At 48.8% G+C, this 24,621-nt stretch overlaps 1 protein-coding gene across 1 annotated transcript in view; it reads right to left on the minus strand.

Moving 5' to 3' along the window:
- Positions 1–24,621, minus strand: part of SLC12A8 (solute carrier family 12 member 8) — a 47,639-nt gene that overhangs the window by 18,096 nt on the left and 4,922 nt on the right. Inside the window, exons 4-5 of the mRNA XM_065637897.1 lie at positions 21,898–22,129; positions 4,489–4,602 (exon numbers count right to left, since the gene is read on the minus strand). Coding sequence (XP_065493969.1) covers positions 4,489–4,602; positions 21,898–22,129 — 346 coding nt within the window. The remainder of the gene's footprint in view (positions 1–4,488; positions 4,603–21,897; positions 22,130–24,621) is intronic.

Genomic DNA, 24,621 nt, shown 5'->3' on the forward strand with positions numbered 1-24,621 from the left:
GCCATCTCCTCCATGCTGCAGCTACGCCTCTGACCTGACTAGTATGAAAGTATGGACAGTCTGGTAGTACAGATGTATGAACAATGCCAAAGCCACCTCTCCACCACCAGCCAAAAAGTAATTTTCCAGGGAGGATGACAGCTGCCAAAAAGCAGTACTGAGGAGGTCTTTTGCAAGCAGCAGACTAACCACCCCACTTTTCAATTTAAAGAAAGTCTGATTAATTTTTAAAAAAGACCTAAACAATCTCCACCATCCATGGAGTCAGTCACTCCCACCCAGAGAACTGGTCTGACTTCTGAATAGCCACAAACAGCCTTTCCAGAGACCCCAGCTACTCAACAGAAGAAAAACCCTACACTTGTATATAAAATTCAACAACGTAGAGAAGTTGGGACATGCCTTCCTCCAGACACAGATCTGTCCCTAGGGAAATGGCCAGTCCCTTCTGAACTCAAGCAATCATATCTGCAGATTGTCCATGGAGAAAATTATCCACCTCTCTGCTTCAGCGAGATAGCAGGCTGGATTTTCCACACTGGCTATTATCTCACAGAGCAGCAGATAATGACAAAGCTTCTGGACAAGGAAGCATGAAAACACAGTCAACTCAGCCAGGAAATTATGGCTGAGACAGTCTGTACATTGCTGCTATTCCCAGCGTAATCCTGTCCTGGGTATCATCCAGGCGGTGGATACGTGCATGAGGGGACCACCTACATTGTACGTTAGATACGACCATCAGCTCCACCAGCTCTGGCTTCTAACTCCACCAGCTATGGTTTATAACTGTAGATATGACCGCTTTCAAACACCCATAGCATTTTCCAGTGAATTTACTATAAAATATAAAAGGGCTTTTTTTTCCTTCACCCAAGAGATGAAGAATGGAAAATCTTATCTAAGAATTGTAGCTAATTTTTTAAAAGGGCCAAATTCTCCACTGATGTAAGCTGGCACCTCTCCATTGACTTCAATGGAGTTGTGCCAGTTTACATCATCTGATAACTTAGCCCAAAACTTCTAAATCAATTTGCTGTCATTTTGCTAGTGCCAAATATGGTTTATTTCAGAACTGATTTCAGTATGATGATATTTTCCACTAATGCCACTTCAAACGTGGTCTTACTTTCTTGTATCACATGACTACACACTTCTTTCGCTAGACAGAAAACCTCGGGGATTTAGCAGAAAAAGAAAAACATTCTCTGCACAACAGAAACGATGTTTAACTTAATTTTTAAAATGCACTGACGGTTGCGTGGCTGCTGCCAGGAGCTGAACACAAGATTCCTTCCCCATGCAAAGCCCTGGTTAGATGGGTAGCTGGGTGTTTGCGTATCACAGCATGGCAGCAAAATATATGCATTAAGAAGGTATTTACAAACACAGAAGAATATCTGGTTAATGCACAGAACCTCTATAGGGGTACATTCTGTAGCGAGTACATTCGTCTTTTTGACTGAAGCCAGCAAATCTGAGTCTTCCATACCCATGTGCTCCCATTTAGGCCAGCTCTAGATGTATGTTTTGGATCGCTCAGCTACTTCTCTATTATTAAATGACAAACTTGGGGGAATAAAGCCAGCTGCACTGCACACCCAGCTGAAATGGTTTAAACAGCGTTCACCCAGGAAGCAAACAGACCAGCCTCTGCTTAGCACCACTCAACCGTAAAATACAGAGAAACAGAGAAAACAACCCAACCTGGAGCAAAATGATCCAAGGAGGATGCTCACAGGAGGCAGCATGTCACTGCTGGTCTCTGGCAGGCTGGGACAACCATCCCACCTCTCCAGCCAAAGCACAGACCTGGCTGCTCCTCCTGCCCACCCGGTCCTGGGAAGGGTCTCCCTGCAGGTCCTGCTCCCCTTTCCCAAAGTGGCTGCTCCTCTTTGCTTCTACAGCTACCAGCCTGTATTTCTGAAGTTTCCATTTCACTGCTATTTCTGATGGAAACGAGCAACTGAAAACCACTTTTCAGTACATCCCAGAGACAAACCAGTTGAATTCAGATAACCATTTCAGAGGGAAAGAGCTTATCCTGAAGAGATCAAAACAGTTTCACTTCAAAGAGGAACATTTCATCTCAGAACGGCCCAAACATCTTGTTTCACAATTTCCTAAACATTTTTAAAAAAAAATCTTCGTTATCAAAACAGCATCTTCGATTGTAAATAGCACATGCTAAAAATTAAAAAGTGTAAACACAACATTTAATAATCAAAGATAAACAGAACGTTGCTTTGGGTCAAAGAAATATTTCAGACCGGCTCAAAGTAACTCCTCAAAACTAAACGACGTATTATTTTACTGAAACTCTCCCCAAATTTCCTTTGCATCTTAACACAAAGGATTTTGCTTCAGCCGGGTCACGGTGGGGGTCCCAGCAGAGGCGGGTACCGCCTGGGATGGTGCTGGGCAGGAGCACAGGCTGGATGTGACAGCCTGGGGGTGATGTTCAGGTGTCCCTGCCATTCCTCCTCACATGGAGGTGCTGGGGACGGACACTGCCGCTCGCTCGCCAACTGCATCACACTGCCTGCCCTGCATCAGAGCCGCTGGCAATCCCATCACATCCCCCCAGCCTGCTACGATACCAATGCTGCCGCCAAACCCGCCCCTGAAACGCCATCTCCAACCTCACGGACCACCTGTCCTGCTGGTGGGCTCATGCTCACCCAGGCAGCCCCTGCAACGTGGTGGGAAGCAGCTCTGCTCCAGCACCGGGGGTCCCCTCTGCGGCACCAGCATCGCACCCCATCATGGGGAAGGAGGCGAGCTAAGCCAGCGTGGGTCCGGAGGGACACGGGGGAACCAGCCCTCACTCACTGCCCCAGTCCGAGGAGATGTGAGCTTTATTCCCAGCACTTCTGAAGTTGCACTGGGCTCCCCATTTGTGACTCCCAGCAGAGAAGTCTTGACTCCCACCTTCTTAAAAATTTCTTAATCAAATCACAAGTTCTTCCACGTAGAGCACCGAACGCAACCCTACATTTTATGAGGCTCCTGAACTCCGCAGTGCTACAAACAGCAATAACAGGAGCAATAGCGATGTTATATGGTACTACTGGCACTGCTACTCCGAAGGAATAATTTAAATCCTGTAAATAACCAAGCAATTAAAAAGAATGCATGAAAAAGCTGTGCAGCAACCAAAGTAATTATACATCAGCCCAGACTGTATTTTCAGAGAATGTTTAACATTACTACTGGTATTACTACTGCTAACTAACAAAGCAACAGGCTGCCAGGGCTTTAAATAAATTATATCTATTAGCTTTGGCCTTCTTCCTAGCAGCCGAGCATTAGCAATGATGAAGAACCATTTAATATGGCTAATCAGGGTAATTTTCTGCACAGCTTTGTCATAACTATTCCTTCTTCTACAATCAGGGAGCTGGAAAAAATCCGCTTTCCTGCAGAGGCAGGGCTCACAGGGAAGGTCTCATTCTTTGGCTGGGGTCTTGCTTAGGCCAGGCAGAAATGACAAAAAAAGAGGGCAGAAGCCGAATTCTCCATGGTGCCGATAGTTCAGGCAGGTGGGTTTTCCAGGAGGAAGTCTACATGGAAGCAATAGCCAGCCTGATAAGCTGGGAGACAGGATTTCAAAGGAAAATTTGAAGTCCTGCACTAGGTGCACGTGACAAAGTGACTACTTCTGCTACCAGATGACTCCTCCAGACCCATCTGCTTCACAAAACCATTCAGTTTGTCTCCCTGTACTGCAGCAATTCTGCAAACAACTTCCAGCAAGTTGCTTAGAGTTAATCCTCTGAAAATTCATTCTGTAATCCAAGGATTCATCACTATGGAAACTGCTTATAATTGGTACTTTTTATACCTTAAAAAATCCAGCATCAACAAAAGGTATTGTAACTGCAATCGATAGTGATTTCATTCCCACTGGAGACTGCCACCTTTGGAAAGGGGACATGGATCTCCCTGAGAATTTAAGGGAATGAATAATATGAAAAAGCATCCAGTTAAGCTCATAAAGGTGAGCTCTGCTGACAGGCAAAGATGCATCCGTGACACTGTGCAGAGAGTGGTGGGTCAGTATCGTGAGCGATGGCATCAGCCCAATTTTTCTCACCCTCCCACGGCAATCAAATCATACGGCTTATCTAATAAGTTAAAGCATGAATGGCACTTTTTAATAGGCTTGATACCTGACAGCATTGGCCAAGATCAGTGCCTGAGCCTTGTCCTGGGCGGGGAGGGATTTACACCACGTCAACCCATGGAGTTGACCAGCAGTTTCTGACCACAGAGACACAGAAGAGCACACTCACGTGAACAGGAGTGTGCAAAATTTGAGGTGCTGCAGGAAAGCCTGAACATTTGGGATCGACCATACCGAGCCTGCAACAGTCAAGTATGGTCCCGCTCACCCCACCGAGCAGTCCAGAGGATCTCCCCTTGCTTCTGCTTGTCTCCACGATGTGACTGTGGAGGGAAAGAGGGCAAGGATAAAACATACAGTACCTGTGGCAGCTGGGAAAAACACTCCAAAAACAGTGAAGAAGGACTCCCCCTGGCTGTAGTCCGGCAGCGTGTTGTTGAACATAAGCTCTTCAGAGTAGCCGACGAAGCCATGCTCTGTGAAGAGACAGAGGGCAAGAGGAGAACCTCAGAAATCATAGGGACTGCAGGAGACCCTCCAGTTTGGTCCTGGCAACCACCCATCCTCTAAACATGTGTGACAGCAGCGCCTGTTTCCAGGGATGGTTTGAAAGGGCGACTGGCAGGGAAGAGGTCAGTGTGGTTGCAAGGGTGTCGATGCCAGTGCAAGGCGTAGCTGATGATGGGCACAGCAGTGGAGCCCAGCAGGTTGAGCAGCACCACTGGGCTGGGAGGCTCTCACCAAGCCAGAACATGGATCATATTGAGTCCTTTCTGCGAGCAAGTGGGACACCTTCCTGTAAAACCTGTCCACAGAGGAAAACTGGCCGCAGGGATCAGCTAATATTTATACGTATTTATCCATGCCAGTTAAACACTTTTTCCAAATAGAGCAACCTGATCTAGTTGAAGATGTCCCGCTCATTGCAGGGGGGTTGGACTAGATGACCTTTGAAGGTCCCTTCCATCCCAAAGTGTTCCATGATTCTATGCTGCCACAAGACAACTGCATCCCTGAGCAAGCCCTGACACTGTATCCCAGTTCCGTGTTTCTGCCAGTCAAGCTCCTGCACAGGCAAGATCTGAGATCTGCCCATGCTGTGAAGCTGCTACCAACACAACAAATTCATATACTGGTTGCCAATAAGCCCAGAGCCAATACAAACAGTTTGTTAGGGGGGGTCTCCCCTACAAGACGGGTCTCCCAGTGAAGAAGGAATAATGTGCTCTAAAACTGCCCACTGCTCTCTGATGCCACATGGTGTAGTTACCCTCCTGAAGCCATTGCTCTCCCATTGCTGTGTTATCTCCAAACCAGGGCTAAACACAGGGCCGTGCATCACAACCCGCCACCCTCCTCCCAAATCTCCTGCAGATGTTTCTCATGGCACAACAAGGAGCAAATGCCGGGAGCTTGGGCTGTACGCTGCTCCCCACACCGACTCCTGCCAAGTCTTGCCAAGGTCACACACACACAAGTTTTATTTCCCAAATAAAAAGTTTTACAGAAGATGGGAGAGAGGGGAAAGCAATGGGTAAGATATCAACATCATGCAACTGGTTTTCTGGGTATGTAATGGAGGATCCTGCTCCCTCACTTCACACTGGAAGGAAAGGTCAAATTATTCCATAAACTTGGATTTGTTAGGAGCAGTTGAGCCCGACAGCTGACATGCTGGCAGAGCATTAATTAAGAAAGGTTTTGGATGCTTATAGGTAGCAAAGATAATTCATGAAAGCAGGTTAAGGAATTAACAATACATGTACAAAATTAATAATTCAATTTTCAACGGGCAACTTTGCTTGCTAATGTAGTATCTTAATCTGTGGAAACTTCTCCTCCCTGTCAGTAATCCAAATCCTCGTGCCAGCTGGAGGTGGGAGGTGAGCAAAGTCGGTTCCTTTTTTCCCCCTGCCACTACAATCTATTTCCACAAGACATGTGGCTGCAATAACTTGCATTTTCTCATTAGCAGACAGGATGTTGTTTATGGCTGCACACGGTGATGGCGAGAAATTAAAAAAAAAAAAAAATCCATCAAAGCTGTCCCATGCCTCAAAGACAACATTAATGATGTTTGGACAATAGATTAAACCGGAAAATTAAATCAGAGCTCCAAACGCAAGACATATCCATTTAAAGTCTCAGAATATAACTAACCACAGACCTTTGAAGTTGCCACAGAAAAATCCTATAGATAATCAAAAGTTTCCTACTACATCTGCATTCATTGTGTTGCCTGAACATGGATGGAAACACACTGATAGAAAAGGTCTCCTGCTGCTGGGCTTTTTAGAACCGTCAGCAATCTTCACCAGGAACAAGTCCCAGGCGAGATTTAAAGCGAACAAGCTCAGCACAGGACACTGACCTCGGGACCCCACGATGTCCGCAGAAGGTGCGGCTTCTGGAGAAACAGGACTGGGGGTTTGTGTAGGCTGTACATTTGCACAAGACCAGAGCTGAGCTCCTTGAACTGGAATTCGTGCCCACCATGGCACAGGGGCTGGCTGCAAAGCTCCCACCAAACTGCTTGGGGAAAATGTTGGTCCCTAGCCAAGGGATTTTTCACCAAGAATGTGCTCCTCATAGAAATGTTAAGTAAAACAAAAGGAGCGGGCAAAATATTCCTCTCGCCCTGAGGAGATCTGCAGACCTTCTCCAACACGTGCTTTGCAGCAGCAGCATCAAATATATCTGTCACTCTTGGCAAAAGTTTGCCCCACCGATTCTTAAAAATCACCTGTGAAGTGGATTCTAGCATCTTTTGACGGTTTACTCTCATATTTTCCTGGTTTTATCATTTAAGTTTCCCCTACTGTCTAGCCAAAATCACCCTGTTTGAAGCTCACAATGCTATTTCTTGCCTGATCCACAAGCTATTTGCATTTTTAATAGCATCCTTTCATCTACTGGAAACAGTCCCCATTCTGCACTGCTACAGTCAACCATTTCTGCTGTCTATAAAATTTCACATTTGCCTTAATCAAACCACAAATCATCCTTTTCACACAACTTCCCCAGCTTGTGCAAGTTCATCTGGAAGTCTGACCCTCTCACTCAGGCTGCTGAGAGCCCTTTCCAGCTGGGGACCATCTGCAAATTGAATCTACATATTCTTCTTTCCATAATCCAAGCAGTCAAGGAAAATACCAAATAATACCAAACCAAAACCAGACCCTTGCAGAACCTCACCAGGCACAGCGCCCTGCTTTAAGAGTGAACCATCTCCAAACAGGATCTTCCAACCAAGTTTTGGGGCTATATAATCCAACCACGAGCTGATCCAGGCACTTCGGGTGCCTTATGTCTCCTTTCTCATACAAAAGGCCAGGTATACAACGAGACTACATTTTCTGTGATATCATTTTGGCCATACCATGGCCAAAGAGAGACCGTGAAACCCACAAGCCCGCCATCTGACCCGCACTTGTGTGCATCTGGCCCCTATTAATCCGAAGAAGCCAAACAATCCCTTGTGCTCCACCCATTCGTCTGCTGTGCCCTTTCCCACTTTATTCCCCAAAGTGTAAATCCTGGGTGGAAGAGACAAAGCCCAAAACCATGGTAGATGTCACTGGAACCACAAAAAAAGACAGCCGTGGATTTGCTGAAAGTGCCACAGGATGCGCCTACAACTCTCTCCCACTTCTGCTTCCTTTCCTCACGGCTCTGGCGGGTGAGAGGAAGCCCAGCCATTCCACATTTCCCCTTTGTACAGAACCAGGAGCTTTCTTCCCTAATTAGACAAAAGTTCATCCAAATGTGACTTGTCACTGCAACCTCACCTCTCAGTCAATCACCCTGTCATGAAGCAAATCTCACATCCCTTTTGACGGGTTTTACGCCGGGATTCGCAACCACCATCAATTTAAGCAAGCTACCAGCACGCAACCGCGGGGCTGAGAACGGCTCGCTGTGAGCATCTCCTGGCCGCCCTCACGCCTGCCGCCGGAGCGAGTCACCTGCGACCTTTCCGCTGTCGTATTAATGGGACTAATTGTGGCTGACAGGGCAACGGGACTGAAAATCATCCAAAACAAAACAGGAATCGGCAACTGAGACCAATCGGTTAAACCAACAGAGCACTCAGTCGGTTGTTCAGAGAGTCAATTATCCACATCCCATTGAAAGGGCACTTCAAAAGGACGAGCTTCGGAAGGAGGAGGGAAGGAAACGCAATAGGGTCTATATTTGGCTCTCTGATCTCCAAACAAGGCAAGATCATTTTATCAATTATTTTTTGTGTGTTAGAGGATCTTTTCGTCCAGTTTACTGCTGGGTACATGAGACCCAAGCCAGATTCCTCCCTCCTCACTCACTACAAAATGTTTCTTTGACAAATTTTGCTCTCAATTAATTTATGCAACCTCACAGCTTCTAAATCCTGCTTTTAATGATCCTGCTCTCGGTTGGCTTGCAGAGAGCTGGAGCTGAAGTGCTATAAACAATCTTCCCAGTGTCATGCTAGAAGGAGAATAATCTGGTTCCTTCTCTGTGCCGTGTCAGCCTTATGGGAAATGCACAATAAAGAGTGGTAACAATTTATTTTCATCATTAGATACTCAATAAGGAGCAGGCAAATAATGGCTTTCTCTAGTGGCTGAGCTGAAGTAAATAAACAACAGGGGAAAAATTGACTTAGAGCAACATTGGAATTATTCCTGTGATTTTTTTTTTTTTTTTTTTTTTTTTTTTACAAATTCAGTCCTTCCAGTTGCCCTTATTAAAATTATGTAATAAACAATAAAAAACACCTAGCAAGTTTCAAATGGAAGAGCTTCCAGGATGAGCATCCTCCATTCACAAGTGCAGGGCGGGGACCATAGGGGGCTGCACATCAGCCTGATGCAGGAGGAAGAGGAGGAGGAAGACGGCCAAGATTCTCCTGTCCCCCTGGCCACCAGAGATGCATGGGAGGAGATACCAGCCCTAGTTGCCACCGCTGCTCCCCCCTCCACCCCAACTGGTTTCCATATTTGAGCTTTTCTTGCACTTTCTCCCACCTCTCATCCCATGGAAGAGGATGAAAGCAGCCAAGGAGGTTTTCAGCACTCGGGACCCACCTTAGCAAGGTGACCCCTCCGTGAAGCCCAGGGTTTCGGAGCGAGACTCGAGGTGTTTGAAGAAGGGGGTGTGAGGTGAAGCCGTGGTTATGTGGGGTCAGGCCATTATACAACGGCACAGAGGATGACGGTGCTGCCAAGTTCCAGGCAACCTGGAGCTCATTACAGATTAGTCAAGTCTTGGCCAAATTCAATAACCCTGTTCGCAAGCTTAAGGTTAAGTAAACCCTGGCATTGAGGCAGGGGCTAAATAATGCAAAAATGGAAAACCACCTTAAGAAACAGCTCCCAGAAGACAGTCACGTATTGCACTCTGCTTGTGATTAGAGATTTTAATTACGAAGGTGGATGCTGAAGTCTTGAATTGGTGAGATTTTTTTTTCTTTTCCTAAATAAGTAAGCCTACACGTTCCTGCCTGGAAGGTACTTGCTGAGATTTGCTTTCAGAGGAACAGCTGGAAGTGTTTGTCTTGCAGCACATTTCCCAGGTCTGACCCCAGTGTTCTCAGGATCCTGTGTGATGTAAGACATGGAGAGCCAAAGAGTAATTACATATCCTTGGCATAATTATCTTCCCTCTCTCTCTTTGGCATTTCTTCTTCCATTTCTAAACCCCCCCGGCATAAGCTCCAAAATCCAGTCATTCCTCTTGGACAACAGTTCAAGCGCACGCCCACAGCAAGGGTCTGGTGCAGGTGTTGGAGATACCCAGGTAGACCAGTATGAGCAAAACAGGAATGGTCCTCACGGCCTGGTCTCACAGCTGCATCCTCACCTGAACACACACCTCTACAGTGAGATAAAGTTTCACTCCTCAGCAGCCACGTGCTTGCATTTTCCTCCTCCAAACTCTTAGCCGAGGGCAAGGTACAAGCCCAGGAATTCTGAGCTGTTAACTCTCCAGTGGGCAAGTCAAGCCCTGTCAGGTTGGTAACTCTCAGAAGTTATGGTCTGTCAGATGACTGTTGGCCTAAGCCAAATTAATTTCTACACAGATTGAAGTGCTCTACAGCATGGAAGGAGTGAAATTCTCCCACCAAAAGCCCAATACTACTTCTTCCCCTGCCTGCAGAAGTTTATCCATGGATGGTCTGGTGGTCACCAAACTCACCAAAACATACTTACTACCCATCGCCTATCACACAAGAAAAGCATCTTCACTTGCCAAGACAAATTCAGGCATGTCTGGCTATAGTGAAGCAATATTTTTATGCCAAACCACCATCAGCAATAAGTTTTTCAGCATTTCGGTGTGCGATTGCAGAAACACAGGACTAACCCTCCACATAGAGACTGTGGATGTGAAGAGATGGATGCAAAGCTATGAATGTCATCCAAACCCCATGGTCTTCTTAACTTCGTTTTCCCCCCATGCTATGCAAACACTGAAATTTAATTTGAGGCAACAAGCAGCACAGGATCCTCTGACACAACAGCTCTGAAGGATGCTCTGCACTGACATAACCATGCTCAAATGGCTCTGGGCTTCCCCAGCAAAGGGGGTACTCAGACAGGATGGACAAAGACATGGGTCCAGCTGACTGCAACCACAGCCCAGCAACGCCATGTAGAACACCCAAGGAAGGTCACTGAAAATGATGCACCTCTCCAGCAGCCTGGCATCACCAAAGAGGTATGAAAAGGGCACTGGGATCACAAATAATGCTTTTATCACTTTTCCCAACACAACAAAAAAAAATCAAAGTGGTGCAGTCGCAAACCCCATCCCTGCGCATCGCTCTGTGCACACACTTGGCTTCCTGTGTTTGGGCTTGTTTAACACTGACATCAACAATCACATTTCCAATGCTCTTGCAAGGCCGGAGTGCTTCTGCAGCCCTGCCTTTGCAACCACCCAGCACCAGCGCCTGAGGTCCTCCCAATATTTCTTCCCAGGCCAGTCCCACACAACCACCTCTGCCCCCAGGTGTTGCCTGACAGCCTGGGACAGGGCAGGTGGAGGCAGAGATGTGTGAGAAAAACATGGAAAGGTTGGGAAGGAAAACAGTGAGAGGGAAGCAGCACTGGAGGTGGATGAAGGGCAGTACAGTGGTTTTTCTGTGCTACCAGTCCACTGCTCAACTTGCTGTGGGCTGACTCTTGGCCTGTGAGATGCATGAATAGATTTTCACCAGAAAGTCCCAGTCCTCTAAGAGACAAGGAACTGATGAGTCATGAAAGCAAAGTGCGGTAAGAGGCAGAGCTGCACTGGCAGGTACAGAGAATAAACGCAACCTTCGCTGAACTTGTACAGGGATACAAAACTGTTTTAACATCTTCCAGGACATCTCCTGCTTTGCCTTAAGATATACAAGCTCTGGCTGGAAGACTGGGAAGAAACAGAAGGAAAAAGAGAAGAGCTGCAGGGGAGCAGAGCTGGAGGAGGATGGGACAGACTGAGCAGATCGATTTTTTCTGTCTCCTGGACTCATCCACCCAGGGAACTGTATTCACCAAACCCAGGTTGCCCTTTTCTGCAGCCCCAGTGCAACGCGTGTGCCACGTGAGTCAGCGTGGATCAGCGAACACCTCCTACGAGCCAGCAGCACGTCTGCTCTGTGCCGGACTTGCGGGCAGCAGCACAGCTCTGTAGCTGGAGATGGGGCACGTGCAGCCCAGCTCAGACAGAGAAAAGCAAACACACGACTTCTGATCCCTGTTCCTGAAGATTCACCCTCCGTATGTCACAAATGATGTCATGCCTTGGCTTCGTCCGAGTTCTCAGGGCCACGTCCTACCTGCTGGCAGCTCGCACAGCCTCGGTATTTCTGCTGTGGAAGTCTTAAACTAGGTGAGGGAAAAAATAGAGAGGAATTTTTGTTTGGAATACAGGCAGGTCAATGATTATGCAATGATAAAAATGCAGCTATTATGCAGTGAACACAAGGGCATGTGGCCACGCTGACAGATCAGGGCAGAAAGACTGCAGAGCATCTGCTCGAGCTGCCAGGGCACTGAGAGATGGGGGATGCAGGAGCTCCCAGGTCCTGCTCTACCCCACCCCAACCCATGCGGCTGCTGGCAGCCCTAAGCACAAAGTCCTGGGAAGAAGAGGAGGTAAAAACAGGAAGGGACTAGATTCCCTCCATAATTTCATCTTGAAATACCAGATAAACACATTTACTATCAAAAGAGCTCAGAGCAATTGCAGACCCCGAGCCACAGGCAGCAGGAATGATTGCTGCCTCCTCACATGGCAGGAGGGTGCCAGCTGAAAATTAAGCCCTGGGTGCCACAGCCCACATCTCCCCACGGCAAGCAGCATCTTCAAAAGCACCAAACTGAAGTTGAGCAGCAGCAAGAGGGGTGGAGACAGGAGCCCGTTGCTGCTTTTCCAGTGGTGGTGCACAAATAACCGCCTATTCTATCGCTAGCACCAGGGAGATGGTTTCATACGTTGGGACAAACAGCACGCTTACGTTTCAAATTCGTCAGAGCTGCAAGTAGCAAAAAACAGATAGCTTTTAGTGAAAAAAAACAATTTGGCAAGACGGCAGCAGAGGGGAGGAGGATCAGAGCAATTTCAAAGAAAGAGGGAAAGGAGTTCCCTTGCCCAAGACTTTCTCTGCATCCATAATAAGGCCAGCAAACCCAAAATGAGAGATTATGTAAAGTCTGTAATTGAAGGAGTGAAAGCCACAGTTAAAACAATCTAAAAAGGCCAAGCCCTGAGAAAGGCAACTTGAATCCCTTATCTTTTGATGGAAAAGAATGTGCTCCCTGAGATTAATGACGTGTTTACCCGAAAGGAAATCACCGCCCTTCTGAAGCAGCGAGTGTTTGTTCCTCCCAACCCCTGTTTTCTGCTCCAGAGCTGATCTCCCAAACCTCCTGTTTAAAGTCAACACACAATACGGCTTCCTGCTGCCGACCGGCTCCGAGGGATCCCACCATTAACCCTCTCCCGAAAAACACCCTCCACTGCACCTGTCCGTCCCGGCTACCACCGGCGGGGATGAAAACGGGGTGTTTAGACCACACTTCGAGTGCCAGCACGGAGACAGGCATCACACCCGAGGGCTGCCAGCAACCTTGCTGCAGGGCGATGAATCACCCCCGTGCATAAATATTTCTCAGCTGAGCAGACAAATCAGCAAGCGTGGAGACTGACAGCGCTGTCGAGGGGAAGCACTCGCTGGCTGTTTTCCCATCTCACTCTTCTCCCAAGTCTCCGGACACAGCAGGCGACCTCTTCTCGAGCTGCTGAGGGTTTCGGCAGCCCGTCCTGCAGCCTGGTTCTCTCGGAAAGAGGTTTAACACCAACCAGCGTGATGGTCTGCAGTGTTACAGGAGGCATGGAGGAGCACGGGATTTGTGCTCTGAAAATCCTCGAGCGAGCAAGAAAACCTACAGCAGAAGTGCTGGGGGGTGATCTGTTTGAAGAAACCCGAAAAAAACCCGCTCGGGGATCATCAGTCCTTTGCATATGTGACAAACCCAAGAATTCACATCTTCTCCCTCTGCCCAGCTCATCAGGCTTGGGGACACTGAGATGGGGACTCGCGCCTCAGGATGGCAACCGCCAGTAAATGCACTCACACCCCACACCAATCTTCTCACGGTCCAAAGACCTCGGAGCATCCTGACCATCAGGTCACGAGCATCCTGACCATCAGGTCACAAGCATCCTCCTCCTCCTAAAGCCAACTGACCTGCAATAAGGGGTTCTGGTCAACGGTTAAAAATAGGACACACAGCAGAATATACAAACGGAGTTGCTTAAATTGGACTCCAAAATTCACGGTTAGCTAATGGGGCAAATTTCATTTGCAGGATGCTGTCACCTCTCTCAGATCACGAAGCAACCTACGCTCCCCCCGAGCCCTCCCCAGCCACATCACATCTCCTACGGGACCGGGCTGGGTGGGAGGAAACACTAATTTCTGCCCAACTCTCCATGCGCCTGCTCTATCTCCACCTCGGCTTCCCGAGAGGGTGGAAAAGTGGAAAACCACCAGATTACACAAGAGCGCACACAGGCAGCTCATCATCGTGAAAGCCCAGCACCTCGGTACTGCTTAAATAAAAGCAAACTCAGGAATGTGCCTATGGGAGTAGCTAGCAGAGCTGTTTGGCACTTACTCTGTCTCTACAGGTTGGTGGGGTTTAATTACTTTTTGCAAAAAAGCCAAAAAATGTATATTTTCTGCAAGTGGAAAATCTGAAATTTCGGTCTGGAGAAAAAAAGGAAGAGATTTTAACATGCGTATTTCACCTCTATAAAGTCCACTCATGTTTTATATTATTTAATGCTAAGCACCAGACTTGCCATAATATATAAAATCCTTCCATTACTATTTTATTTTTTGATGTGGTATCCACTATCTGGCTTGTTCAGTGGTATTCAAACCAGCCAGCGGAAACGGTTTTTTTCATTACAAAGAGGACAAGAAGTAAAATGTTCCTTTCTTCATCCTTTTTCTAGGAAAATAGTTTGCATCAATGGGATATTATTATTAATTACGGAGTGGTATTTCTTGGAAGTCATGCCCAGAGTCCCTGGTTGCAGGAGGCTCTGCAGAACTTCTCTGATGAAAAACCCCAGCCCTGAGAAATCAGAATTTAGGCTGAGTCAAGGCACAACAATTGGAGGAAAATGCACAGCATTTGAGCAGCAGTGACAATGACACACATCCTTTGGGCTCACTGGAGTGACCTCCTTTCTAACTCGGAGATACTCCATGTACTGCTTGGAACACAGCCTACTCCATGCCAACCAAATCCCCATCTTTCAAAAGAAAGCAGTTAACCAAAATAATCCACCAGACCCCTGCCATGGTCTACAGAGTCTTCTGCCATACTCATCACTGGATCATCCCATTATTCCAGGTTACGGATGTATTATCCAGATGACAATGGTTTTTCAAAATAAAACTACTCCGTTCAGTGATTTTTTTGATTCTGTGTCCAAAATGATCGTTTGATTATTTTTCAGGAGGTTTTCATTATCTTCTATACCACACACAGCTACAGCTTTGATTCTGACTTCAGACTGCAAATCAAACTGGAAATCAAACCGTGTTTGATTTTGGAAAGGTTGAGCAAAGTGTTGTCACCTAAAAGCGTTTTGGTTTTGTTCGTTTGAAACTATTGAACTCAGTTTAAACCAGAGAATACGTTTTCCCTACCAAAATCACATTTTTCAATGAATGCATTTCCCCTTTGAGTAGAGCAGAAAACCAGCAAGAATAACCAGACCATCATCCAGGTCACTGAAGGTACAACCAGGCTAAAATCTCTCACCTACAGCCAAAAAAGGCCCAAAATTGTTAACACAAGCCAGAAGAGAAGGTGATGCACAGCAGATAAAGACCCATGCCCCATGCAAAGTTTTCTCTTCAGCCTAGGGGAAGAATGCAAACTAGAAACAAAGCTGCTGGAGAAAGAATCTAATATCTAGAAATAATATTCATAAATTAAGTCCCTGAATAAGGAAAGCTGATTGAGGGCACAGCTGAAGTGTGACTGGAATTAAACACCAGAGGAATGAAAAAAAGAGGATTTAAAATATCTCCATCATTTAAAAGCAATTATATAGTGGCACCAAAAAAGAGAAAAAAAAAAAAATCAATGCAATTAAATAAAGCTGTCCAGTTTAAACAAAGCAACAGGGAGAGATGGAGAGATTATGGGATGATATATATCTTCCTTGAGCCAGTCAGTTTTATTAGGTCTCTAGCATTAAACAAGTCGCTGCTGAATGGGAGGGTTTTATGAGGGGAGTGGGTGGGGAAAGCCCCTAAGAAGGCAGAGCCTAGCCAAGGACAGAGCCAGCCGAGGTATTCCAGGATTTATTTACAAGCTCTAGGAAGACGACCTTAGCATTGCCTCGCAGGGCAACAGTGAATAAATTACAGGTTAAACCAACCACATACAAAATCTCTTATATGAATCAGGAGCAGTATTATCTAATAAGCAAGTTTAAACCTGCAACAGCCTCAGCAAACCCTCTCCTGCTCCAGGGATGGATCTGGGCCAGCCCGGCCCTGATGGCACCGTGCAGCAGCACGTTTTAGGGTGTCAAACGAGACCAGGACCCTCGTCCTCCTCAGCAGCATGTGGCAGGGGGCAGCTCGCTCCCCGGCCACACGTGGCCACTTGGACGGTGCAGCCTGAAGAAAGGGAGACTGAAGGGGAGCACACAAGGTTTTCCAAGCAAGGTGCTTTAACACAGAAAGGAAGGACATCAGCTGGTCTCCAAGTCCTCAAGAAACCCAAAGCAGTGGGTTTTGGCTGTAGGAATGGGGGGTTAGCCTGAGATAGTTGTGACCAGTGCAGAGTCCCCAAGTATGCAGCAGAGGACCCATCACCGGAAATTTTGAAGAGCAGGTTAGATGCAGACAGCATCCCCAGCACAGCCCAGCGGGTGCAGGAGGGCAGGACTCTGAGCCTTCCTCCCCTCCTCCTCACACACCTCCTGGGAGATGCCTCAGGGTGGTGGCCTCAGCAAAGTGGGGGGGGCAGAGAGATGCAGCCCCGGCCCCCGGTGAGCTGCAGCTGCACCAGCACCCCGAGCATCCGCCGGCAAGCAGGACCACAGCTCCTCAACAAAGTCTGACCGCCGGGTGTCCTCCAGCAAGGAAACACCGTGAAAACCTACCTGCAAAGAGTGGAACCATTACAGCAGAATTACATTTCAACCTGATTTTTTTTTTTTTTTAAATAAACTGCTTTAAATATGTACTTCAGAGAGCCTGGACAGAGCGGTGTAGCTTTCCTCTCACTATCTAAATAAGGCCCCTAACAATGTTATCACTTTTCAAAACACATCTGTCCCACAGCTCCTAGCCCAGACAATTGGCAGGTAACCAGTTAATAAATGTCTTCGCCAGACTGTTGAATAGGCTGGCCCAGGCTCAAGGGTGATGTCAGGGCCATTCAATGCGCTATAATTGGAAAAACCTGGGGAAAGCAATTCCGTGTTTTTTAATAAATAAAGAGCATATTAGCAGCCTCCTGCTTTTATTCACCATGGTGTCTACCTTGTTCAGTAGCAAAGTGGGATTTTTTTTTTTTTTCTGCTGCCGCTCACTCAATGATTTTTACTTGGAATTCGATGCCAGTTTCCAGATGTGTCTCAGGCCAGGAAGTCAGCAATCAGCCTGGATAAAGCCTCTGGGATTAGCTGCAGATCATCTTCTGACACACACATCCTTCCTGCACCCTCTCTTATGAAATTGGGGCACACCCCTCATGCCCAAAAATAAAACACAACCACCCAGAGCCAAACAAAAGCCCCCAATTACGACACTTTGATCACTTCCATATCAAATATGTGAGAACATATTTAATTAATCCAACCCATCAAAGCCCCTGAGGCACCATTTGAGGGATCTTTACAATGCCAGAGTGTTTATATACATAAATCACTTTAACAATTTCGCAGGTTCCCTGTCTGCTGGAACAGCCCCTGGCAAAGATCATCTCCTACAGCTCCTCACCAGTGGTACCCACGGGAGAGCATCAGCTCCCCAGCTCAGCCACAGAACACCCGAGGGGGATGAATCCTCCAAAGGACTCAGCCTCAGAGGAAGAAGTGAGGATGAAGAAGAGAGGATGAAGAAGAGAAGATGATAAATGAGTTTTGTGGCCTCTGCGTGAGCAGCTTTGGAAAGCTAAAACCCAAGTGAGTGACATGAAGGATGTGGTTTGCATGGAAAATAATCCCAAGCAGAAGCAGTGTGACAGCAACATGCCTTTCAAACCTCCTCGCATCCCTGAGAAAGGAACTACCTGGGTTTCCCAGCCAGGAGGAGAGGGGCTCGGCCCCACACAGCCGGGCTCCACGCTTGCCCCAGCCACACCGTACCGCCTGCTGCAGGACTGGCGGGTCCCAGCCCAGCGGGACCCAGTTATTGAAATGATTGAATTCCCAACAGACTTCTTTTTCCCCCCAGGCATTTAAGAAGCTGCGGCCAGGCCCGTTTTGCGATTCTTTTCATCTCCCCAACAAAGCACAACCAAATTAACACCAGCCCTCCCCAAATAACCCCCACCCCGATCGGCTCCCGCAGCCGCTCGGCTTCAACGGGGCACCTGAGAGCCACTGCCAAAACAGGAAAGCAGGCGCCAATTGAAAGGGAGTATTTGGGAGTCACCCTACACAAAAATTAGCAGAGATATGCTAGAAAAATAAAAGAGTGGGCATTAACAGCGGGCTTATCTTCTTTTTCCGTGACTCTAATGTTCGGGACGTGAAAAGGCCAAAAAGTTTCACATACCATTCTGAGGAGCTGGTCACGGAGAGGAGCATCCTCTCCTTCACGTTCACTGCTCCTCTCAGAATGACTCAGGCTGATTTTGAGGTATGGACCTCCAGAATTAAAACACAAATGTACGCAAGCCACAAAACCCCTGCACTGCTACTGTGCAATTGTGTAGCAAGTGCTGGGTCTTGGTTAGGGGTTGAGAAGTCGAGTGCTGCCCAATTTCAATTCACCTGTGTTAAGTTTGGTAAAAAAAGTAAGCTGTGCCTAGGTAGAAAGAGAATACGGATGTTTTCCATCCCCAGGAAAGAGCACAGGGAAAGATCCCCAGGAAAGAGCTCACGTTTCTGCAGATGGGACTGAATTTTAAGGCAAGTGGCCAGAGACAGCTCGATGAGGCTGGATTTCAGACAGCACAGGGAGCCTCTCTCCTTGATATCCACCCCTGGCCAAGATCCCAGCTTGGGACCGTGACCCGTCCCCAGGGGAAGCATCAACCAGAGCCAACGGGGGGATTTAGGATTAACTCCAAAAAACTCAGCCAGTCCCACTCCACCCTGCGGGAAGGAGCAAAAGCCCTCGGGGCCAGGCAGAGGGATGCTGCAGCCTGGCAGGGAGCAGGCAGGTCTGCCTGAGGTCTCAGCAGCATCTGGACAAACGACCCAGAGCATCCCCTGTTTGCTGGAGCTGCTCAGGTCCTCCAGCCCCAGCTCCAGGCTGCAAGAGCCTGGATGGCTCTCAGAGCAGGAGCAAGCCATGGCAATTGGGAGGAAAAAAAAATAAAATAAAAGGAGCAAAAGCAGCGGGGAGCCCTGCTGAGAAGCCCCCTTTTGTGTAAACACGCTCCATCCTCAGACTAAAAATAAAGGCAAACCACAGGAAGGGAGTGAGTGCTTGGACAATATCCGATGTGGTGTGTGCCTGGGTGTGCGCTGAGGGAACGGGGAGAAGAGCCGGGGACTCCACCCAGCCCAACCGCACAAAGGCAGCCGTTTCAGGCCTTCAAGATGGACAGGCATTCCTGGAGATTATTTCAATCCAAATAACTGCTGCTTGGCAGATGTGCAGTCCTTTGGTATGTGCGCAGCACTTGGAAATGCAAAGTGAGGGAAAAGGCTGCCACGGCAGGAGTGGGAATGGCAGGGTGACTGCACAATGCCCATTTTACAGGTTCAGAGACCAAGACCTGAGGCTGTGAACTGAAAGCCTGTAAACCTGTCATTAAACAAGGAAACAACCTAGACAAGATGTCAGCTGAAATCTTTCCAGCTCGCAGGTCCATCCTCAAAAATTACCTCTCCCTGCACGCTGCCCTTCGCATCTCAGTCACGGCTGCATCCGAAGAACCAAACCCAAAACAACTGCACACAGGTGAAGGCTGCCGAGAGGTCACCGTTTGACTGTTCACTCAAAAGGGTCCCAAATGCTTCCCCAGGTGCTGGGCTCAGACGCATCACGCTCTGCCATTGCCATCGGCCGCCTCTCGAGGATGGAGTTTCCCCCACACCTGCACGTCCCACCCGCAGCCTCCTCGCAGGAGGGATGCTCTGCTGATGGGTGCAATCGCGCCCAAGAGACAAGCATCCATCCACGCCGTGCAGAAAGCCTGCAAGACGGAGCGAGGAGGCTTCTTGAAGCCCAGCGCTCACGGTTGGTGCTGACACACCACTCAGAGGCCTTCTGGGGAAATGCAGGACTTGTAAGGAACCAACCACTCAGCCTGGCTCGGAACAGCTTTCTCACACAGAAGCGGTCTGTAAAAGCAGAGAAACCCACAGCTCTCCCCAGCCAGCCTCATGGCCACAGGTCCCACTGTACAGGCAGCGCTGCTCTGGGATACTGGCATTTGGAGCTTGGATCTAGCCACCATCAGCCTTCTTCCATATACCGAAAATCCTCTCTTTAGCCAGCCACAGCTAAACTGCAGCATCTGCAATGCTCAACAGCCTCGTTTCCCTTCTTTTCTCTATTTTCAGGGAGAAGAAAATGACATAGTGCTTGGCAGTGGAGGAAATCAAAGACAACTACGTTGACCTCAACTTGGGCTTGTTTCCTGCTGACGTTTGTATTCCTCTAATTCTCTCCTCCTGGTCCCATGTTTACTTTCCTACCATCAGGTCTTACCCTGAGTATTCATCTTCTCTTTGCTATTAGAAAGGTCTCTAGGTCCACACTAAAATCCTCCTCTGAGCACAACCAAAACACTAACCCCCCCCATTTCCTTTAGAAAACAACTTCCTATGAAATGCAGCTGTTTGGAGCAGGTCAGTTGCTTTCTCTGCAGGACACGTCACAGGGACCACAACCGTCCTCGCTTCATTCTCATTTGCAAGTGTCTGCTGGGAATTTTAACAGCTTTCACTTGGGACATTTCTTACTTGTTAAATATAAAATGCAAACGCCTTTCCACAAGGCTCTCCGAGAGGGGAGAAGTTGCTGGGGCGGCAGCTCCTGTGCCCACCCCGGTGTCCCTGCACACCATCCCGGCAGCACAAAACACCCACCAGTGTGAAAGTGCCGCTCCATGGGCACTGTGAACTCCTATGGGACTCGCCTCTTGCTGCCCCACTCGACAGCTGAATCCTAACTGTAAATCAAAAGTCAAGATATTTCCTTTAAACCGACTTTAACAGGACCCTTGCAACCCCCTAAGCTGCTGCTGGACACATGGGAAGCCAAGAAAAAGGTGACACCTTCTGTTTACTCAGCTAATTACACTTCGTTATTGCTGAAAGTGGCCTGTGCGTCCCTCATGGATCCCATCCACAACTCCCCACGTCTTGAGATGTGTTCCCCTGCAAACGCCTCTTGGGGATGAGGATGGAGGGAGGGGAAAGGGGGCTCGGGGTGCAAGCAGGGCTGCAGGTGGGAGCCCCAAACCTGTGCCTTGCCCAAGCTGGAGCAGCTGCTGTAGGCTGAAGTCAGGCTGGGGAAGGTTAATGGGGGGAGACTTGCACTCCCAGCTCCTTGAAACCCCAGCAGTGACCTGCCCCAGCCCACCCAGCTCCCTCCTTGGCTCCCCAGCACGGCCCAGGGCAGCAAATCCAGCAGCGTGCAGCTGGGGACACAGCTCACCACTGCCAGGGCCTGAGTGACCCCAGGGGTCTCTGACAAGAACAGCTCCTTAATCCACAGTCACGATCCTCCATTTTTGTGGACACGATGCTCTGAGTTGGACAGCAGAAGGCTACAAGGAGCGACTGCAAACGCAGCCACTCTCTGTTGTTAGAAAACCTCCAAGCGCAATACAAGCATAGCAAGTACACACCCTGAGATCTGTTCCTGTGGTTAAACGCCTAAATTAATAAGGCATTTTCAGTCAGGCTCTGGATATACTTATTCTGTGCAAAATTACAAGTTGCCTCTAAAAGATCGGTATTAAAGGACAGGGGACACGTCTGGGAGTGCTGAACTACACCTCTGCCCAGATGTGTATCTTCTCAAATACACTGAAGGAGAAAGCCCTGGAGGATTAACACCTCCTGACCCCCGGTTTTACCTGGATCAAGATGTGTAAAGGACCCGATGACGAAGTCCAGCGTCGAGACGGCCAGGAGGAAGAGCAGCAGGAGCTGAAGCCTGATGATCCACTTCACCCCGGCCAGGTTGATCCCCAGCAGGCCCAGCAGGACAGCCAGGGAGATCCCGCGCACCGCCCAGATGTTGCTGAGGCTCAGGACATCTGCGATGGACTCTGCGAATCCAGTGATGTACATGGCACCTGCAACGCACTGAAGGACAGAGCTCTGTGAGAACAAGAGATGCCATCCACAGCCTCCATGCCGGGCTGGGGGGCCTCTGTTCAGACAGACAGATGTTTGCTGTCACAATACAGTCCTTAATGTCACTCTGGCCTACAGGGACTGAACCTTATTGCTGTAAGACAGCATGCTGCCAGGGCAGCACACCTACTGCCCAGGCTAACCGAGAAGGCTGGGCACTGGCCCAGCAACTTTCCACTGGCTTTAAAATTAGCCCTGTATTAATGCTCCAGGAGAAACCACACTGGCTTCTCCAAGGGAGAAAAGGATGAGTCAACCTCTAAGTTTCTTCCCTTCTTCTGTTTCTCTGTTCAACACCTGCCTGCAGAACAGCAGTTTACTTCCCCCTTCACTGCCTCCCAGGGGTTATTTTTAACTCAGTGTTTAGTTTGGATGTAAAGTCTGAGGTTTCACCAGCTCCCCATCTCGTTGCTGGAACAGAGCCCGCACTTTTGAGGAGAGCACGTTGTGCAAGCCGTGCCTCCCGCACTGCCGGGACAGCTGTCTGTTTGTCTTGCTGCAGGGCAGGACACATGCTGTGCCCTGGGTGGCTGAGAGTCTGCAGGACGGGACATCTGCAACACAGGTTCAGGCCTCAAACCCCACTGCAGGGCAATCCTAAATACCAGAACATTTCCCTCCAGAGGTTCCCACCAACTGACATCTCAACAACAACCTTTTCCAGTGCACAGCATCCCTGGCAAACCAGGTCTGGGCACATGGCTGCACACTGACATGGGTGCTGTGACCTCGGGTCCTGTCACCCCACTGTCCCCACGCACAGATGAGGGATGTGCAGCACAGCTCCCACACAATGGGAAGGGAGAAAACCTCCACCCGGGCCAGCAAGAGTCAGAGCAGCCCCCTCCCTCGCTGCAGAACCCTCCTGGACAGACCCAGCACTGCTCCACCAAGGGTGTTCAGGGCGACCTGACCTATAACCAGGAGCTGTGGGTTCAAGTGTAGTTTTCAGCAAGCAAGGTGTGTGGGATTCACCTATTCAGACTAGGACACCTACAACTTGGAGATTCTGAAAAAGGATTCACCTCCATAGACAGACAGCACAGATTGGGTGAACTAAAAAGCTGAAAGTCTCTCCTTTTCCTCACTGGTAGCCCCACTATGAACGTCTCCACCAGAGAAGCCTCAGACTCTGCAAGGAAGTCCCCAGGTAAGTAGATGTATTCTTGTTTACTTGTGTCCAGCATGGCCTCCACCGCCACTGAGTGGACCATGCACGTCCTACACAGGTGTTCTCTCTGGAAAATGGGTTCCTCCTGAGCTAGCAGAGGACGACACCCCACACCGGCACAGCTCCTCTTGGGGCACCCACAAAAACTGCACAAATCCACAGACTCCCCGCCGCTCCACACAGAGCCATGGCCAGGGACCCAGCAGCACTGCGACATGAACTACCCATCTTGAAATAAGAACTGAGTTCTAGGCGGAGATTTGCAGAAATCAGTCCCTTACGAGACATTGTAATTCACTGGGTGAGGAACATAATTGATTTTCAACACCCAGACAACCGCTGCCACTATCTTTGCTTTTGGGATTTTAGGGCTGGACCCTGGAAAACCTCTGTTTGCACAGACAGGTCTTACTGCAAACCTCTCCAGGAAAGGAGACTGCGGAGAAAGGCACCAAACCCTGGCCTCATGGTTAGACCTGCAGTGACCCAATATATATCAGTCTCATAAAACCTGGTAGACGTGTGCTGGATGGTTTAGGGCAATCTGATTAAGCCTCTCGTCTGGAGCATCCCAGGAGGACAGCAAAGCCCAGCTGGGTCTCAGCTCACTTTGACTAATGCAGCACAGAAAATTTTTACAGTGAGGGTGGTAAAACAACTGGCCCAGGTTGCCCAGAGAGTTGGTAGATGCCTCATCCCTGCAAACAAATATTTAAGGCCAGGCTGAACAGGGCTCTGAGCAACCTGATCTAGTTGAAGATGTCCCTGCTGATGACAGGGGCGTTGGACTAGAGGACCTTTGAAGGTCCCTTCCAACCCAAACTATTCTACGACTCTGTGATCTCTGCAGCAGCCCCAGGGCACCAAGCCGCCTCCCATCTCCCAAGGCATCAGCAGCATGCGGCCAGTCATCGCCCAGTCAGCCCAGTCAAACCAGGGGATGGGGAATACCCCCATTTCTGGCCAGACTCACATCGTGAGGGAGGTTACAGTGCTCTATAAGCATCTCTAGCAGGGGAGCAGCCTGCAGCTGGTGCAAAGCACGTCAGGCAGAAAGCACGGCCAAAGAGAAGGGAAAGGCATCGGCTTTCGGGAGCAGACAAAGTGATCCTGAACGAGCTGCCAGCTCCCACCCTGCAGCCCCCTGCGCACAGGGGGTGCCTGGGCAGGGGCTGCGGCAGCCACGGCTTTTACAGCCCCCAGGACAGGCTGCAGCCTGATTGCTTTCCCAGCCGGGGTCCGCTCGGAGAGCCAGAGTGGAAAATATGAC

Source organism: Caloenas nicobarica, chromosome 6 (assembly GCF_036013445.1).
Source record: "Caloenas nicobarica isolate bCalNic1 chromosome 6, bCalNic1.hap1, whole genome shotgun sequence".
Classification (NCBI taxonomy): domain Eukaryota; kingdom Metazoa; phylum Chordata; class Aves; order Columbiformes; family Columbidae; genus Caloenas; species Caloenas nicobarica.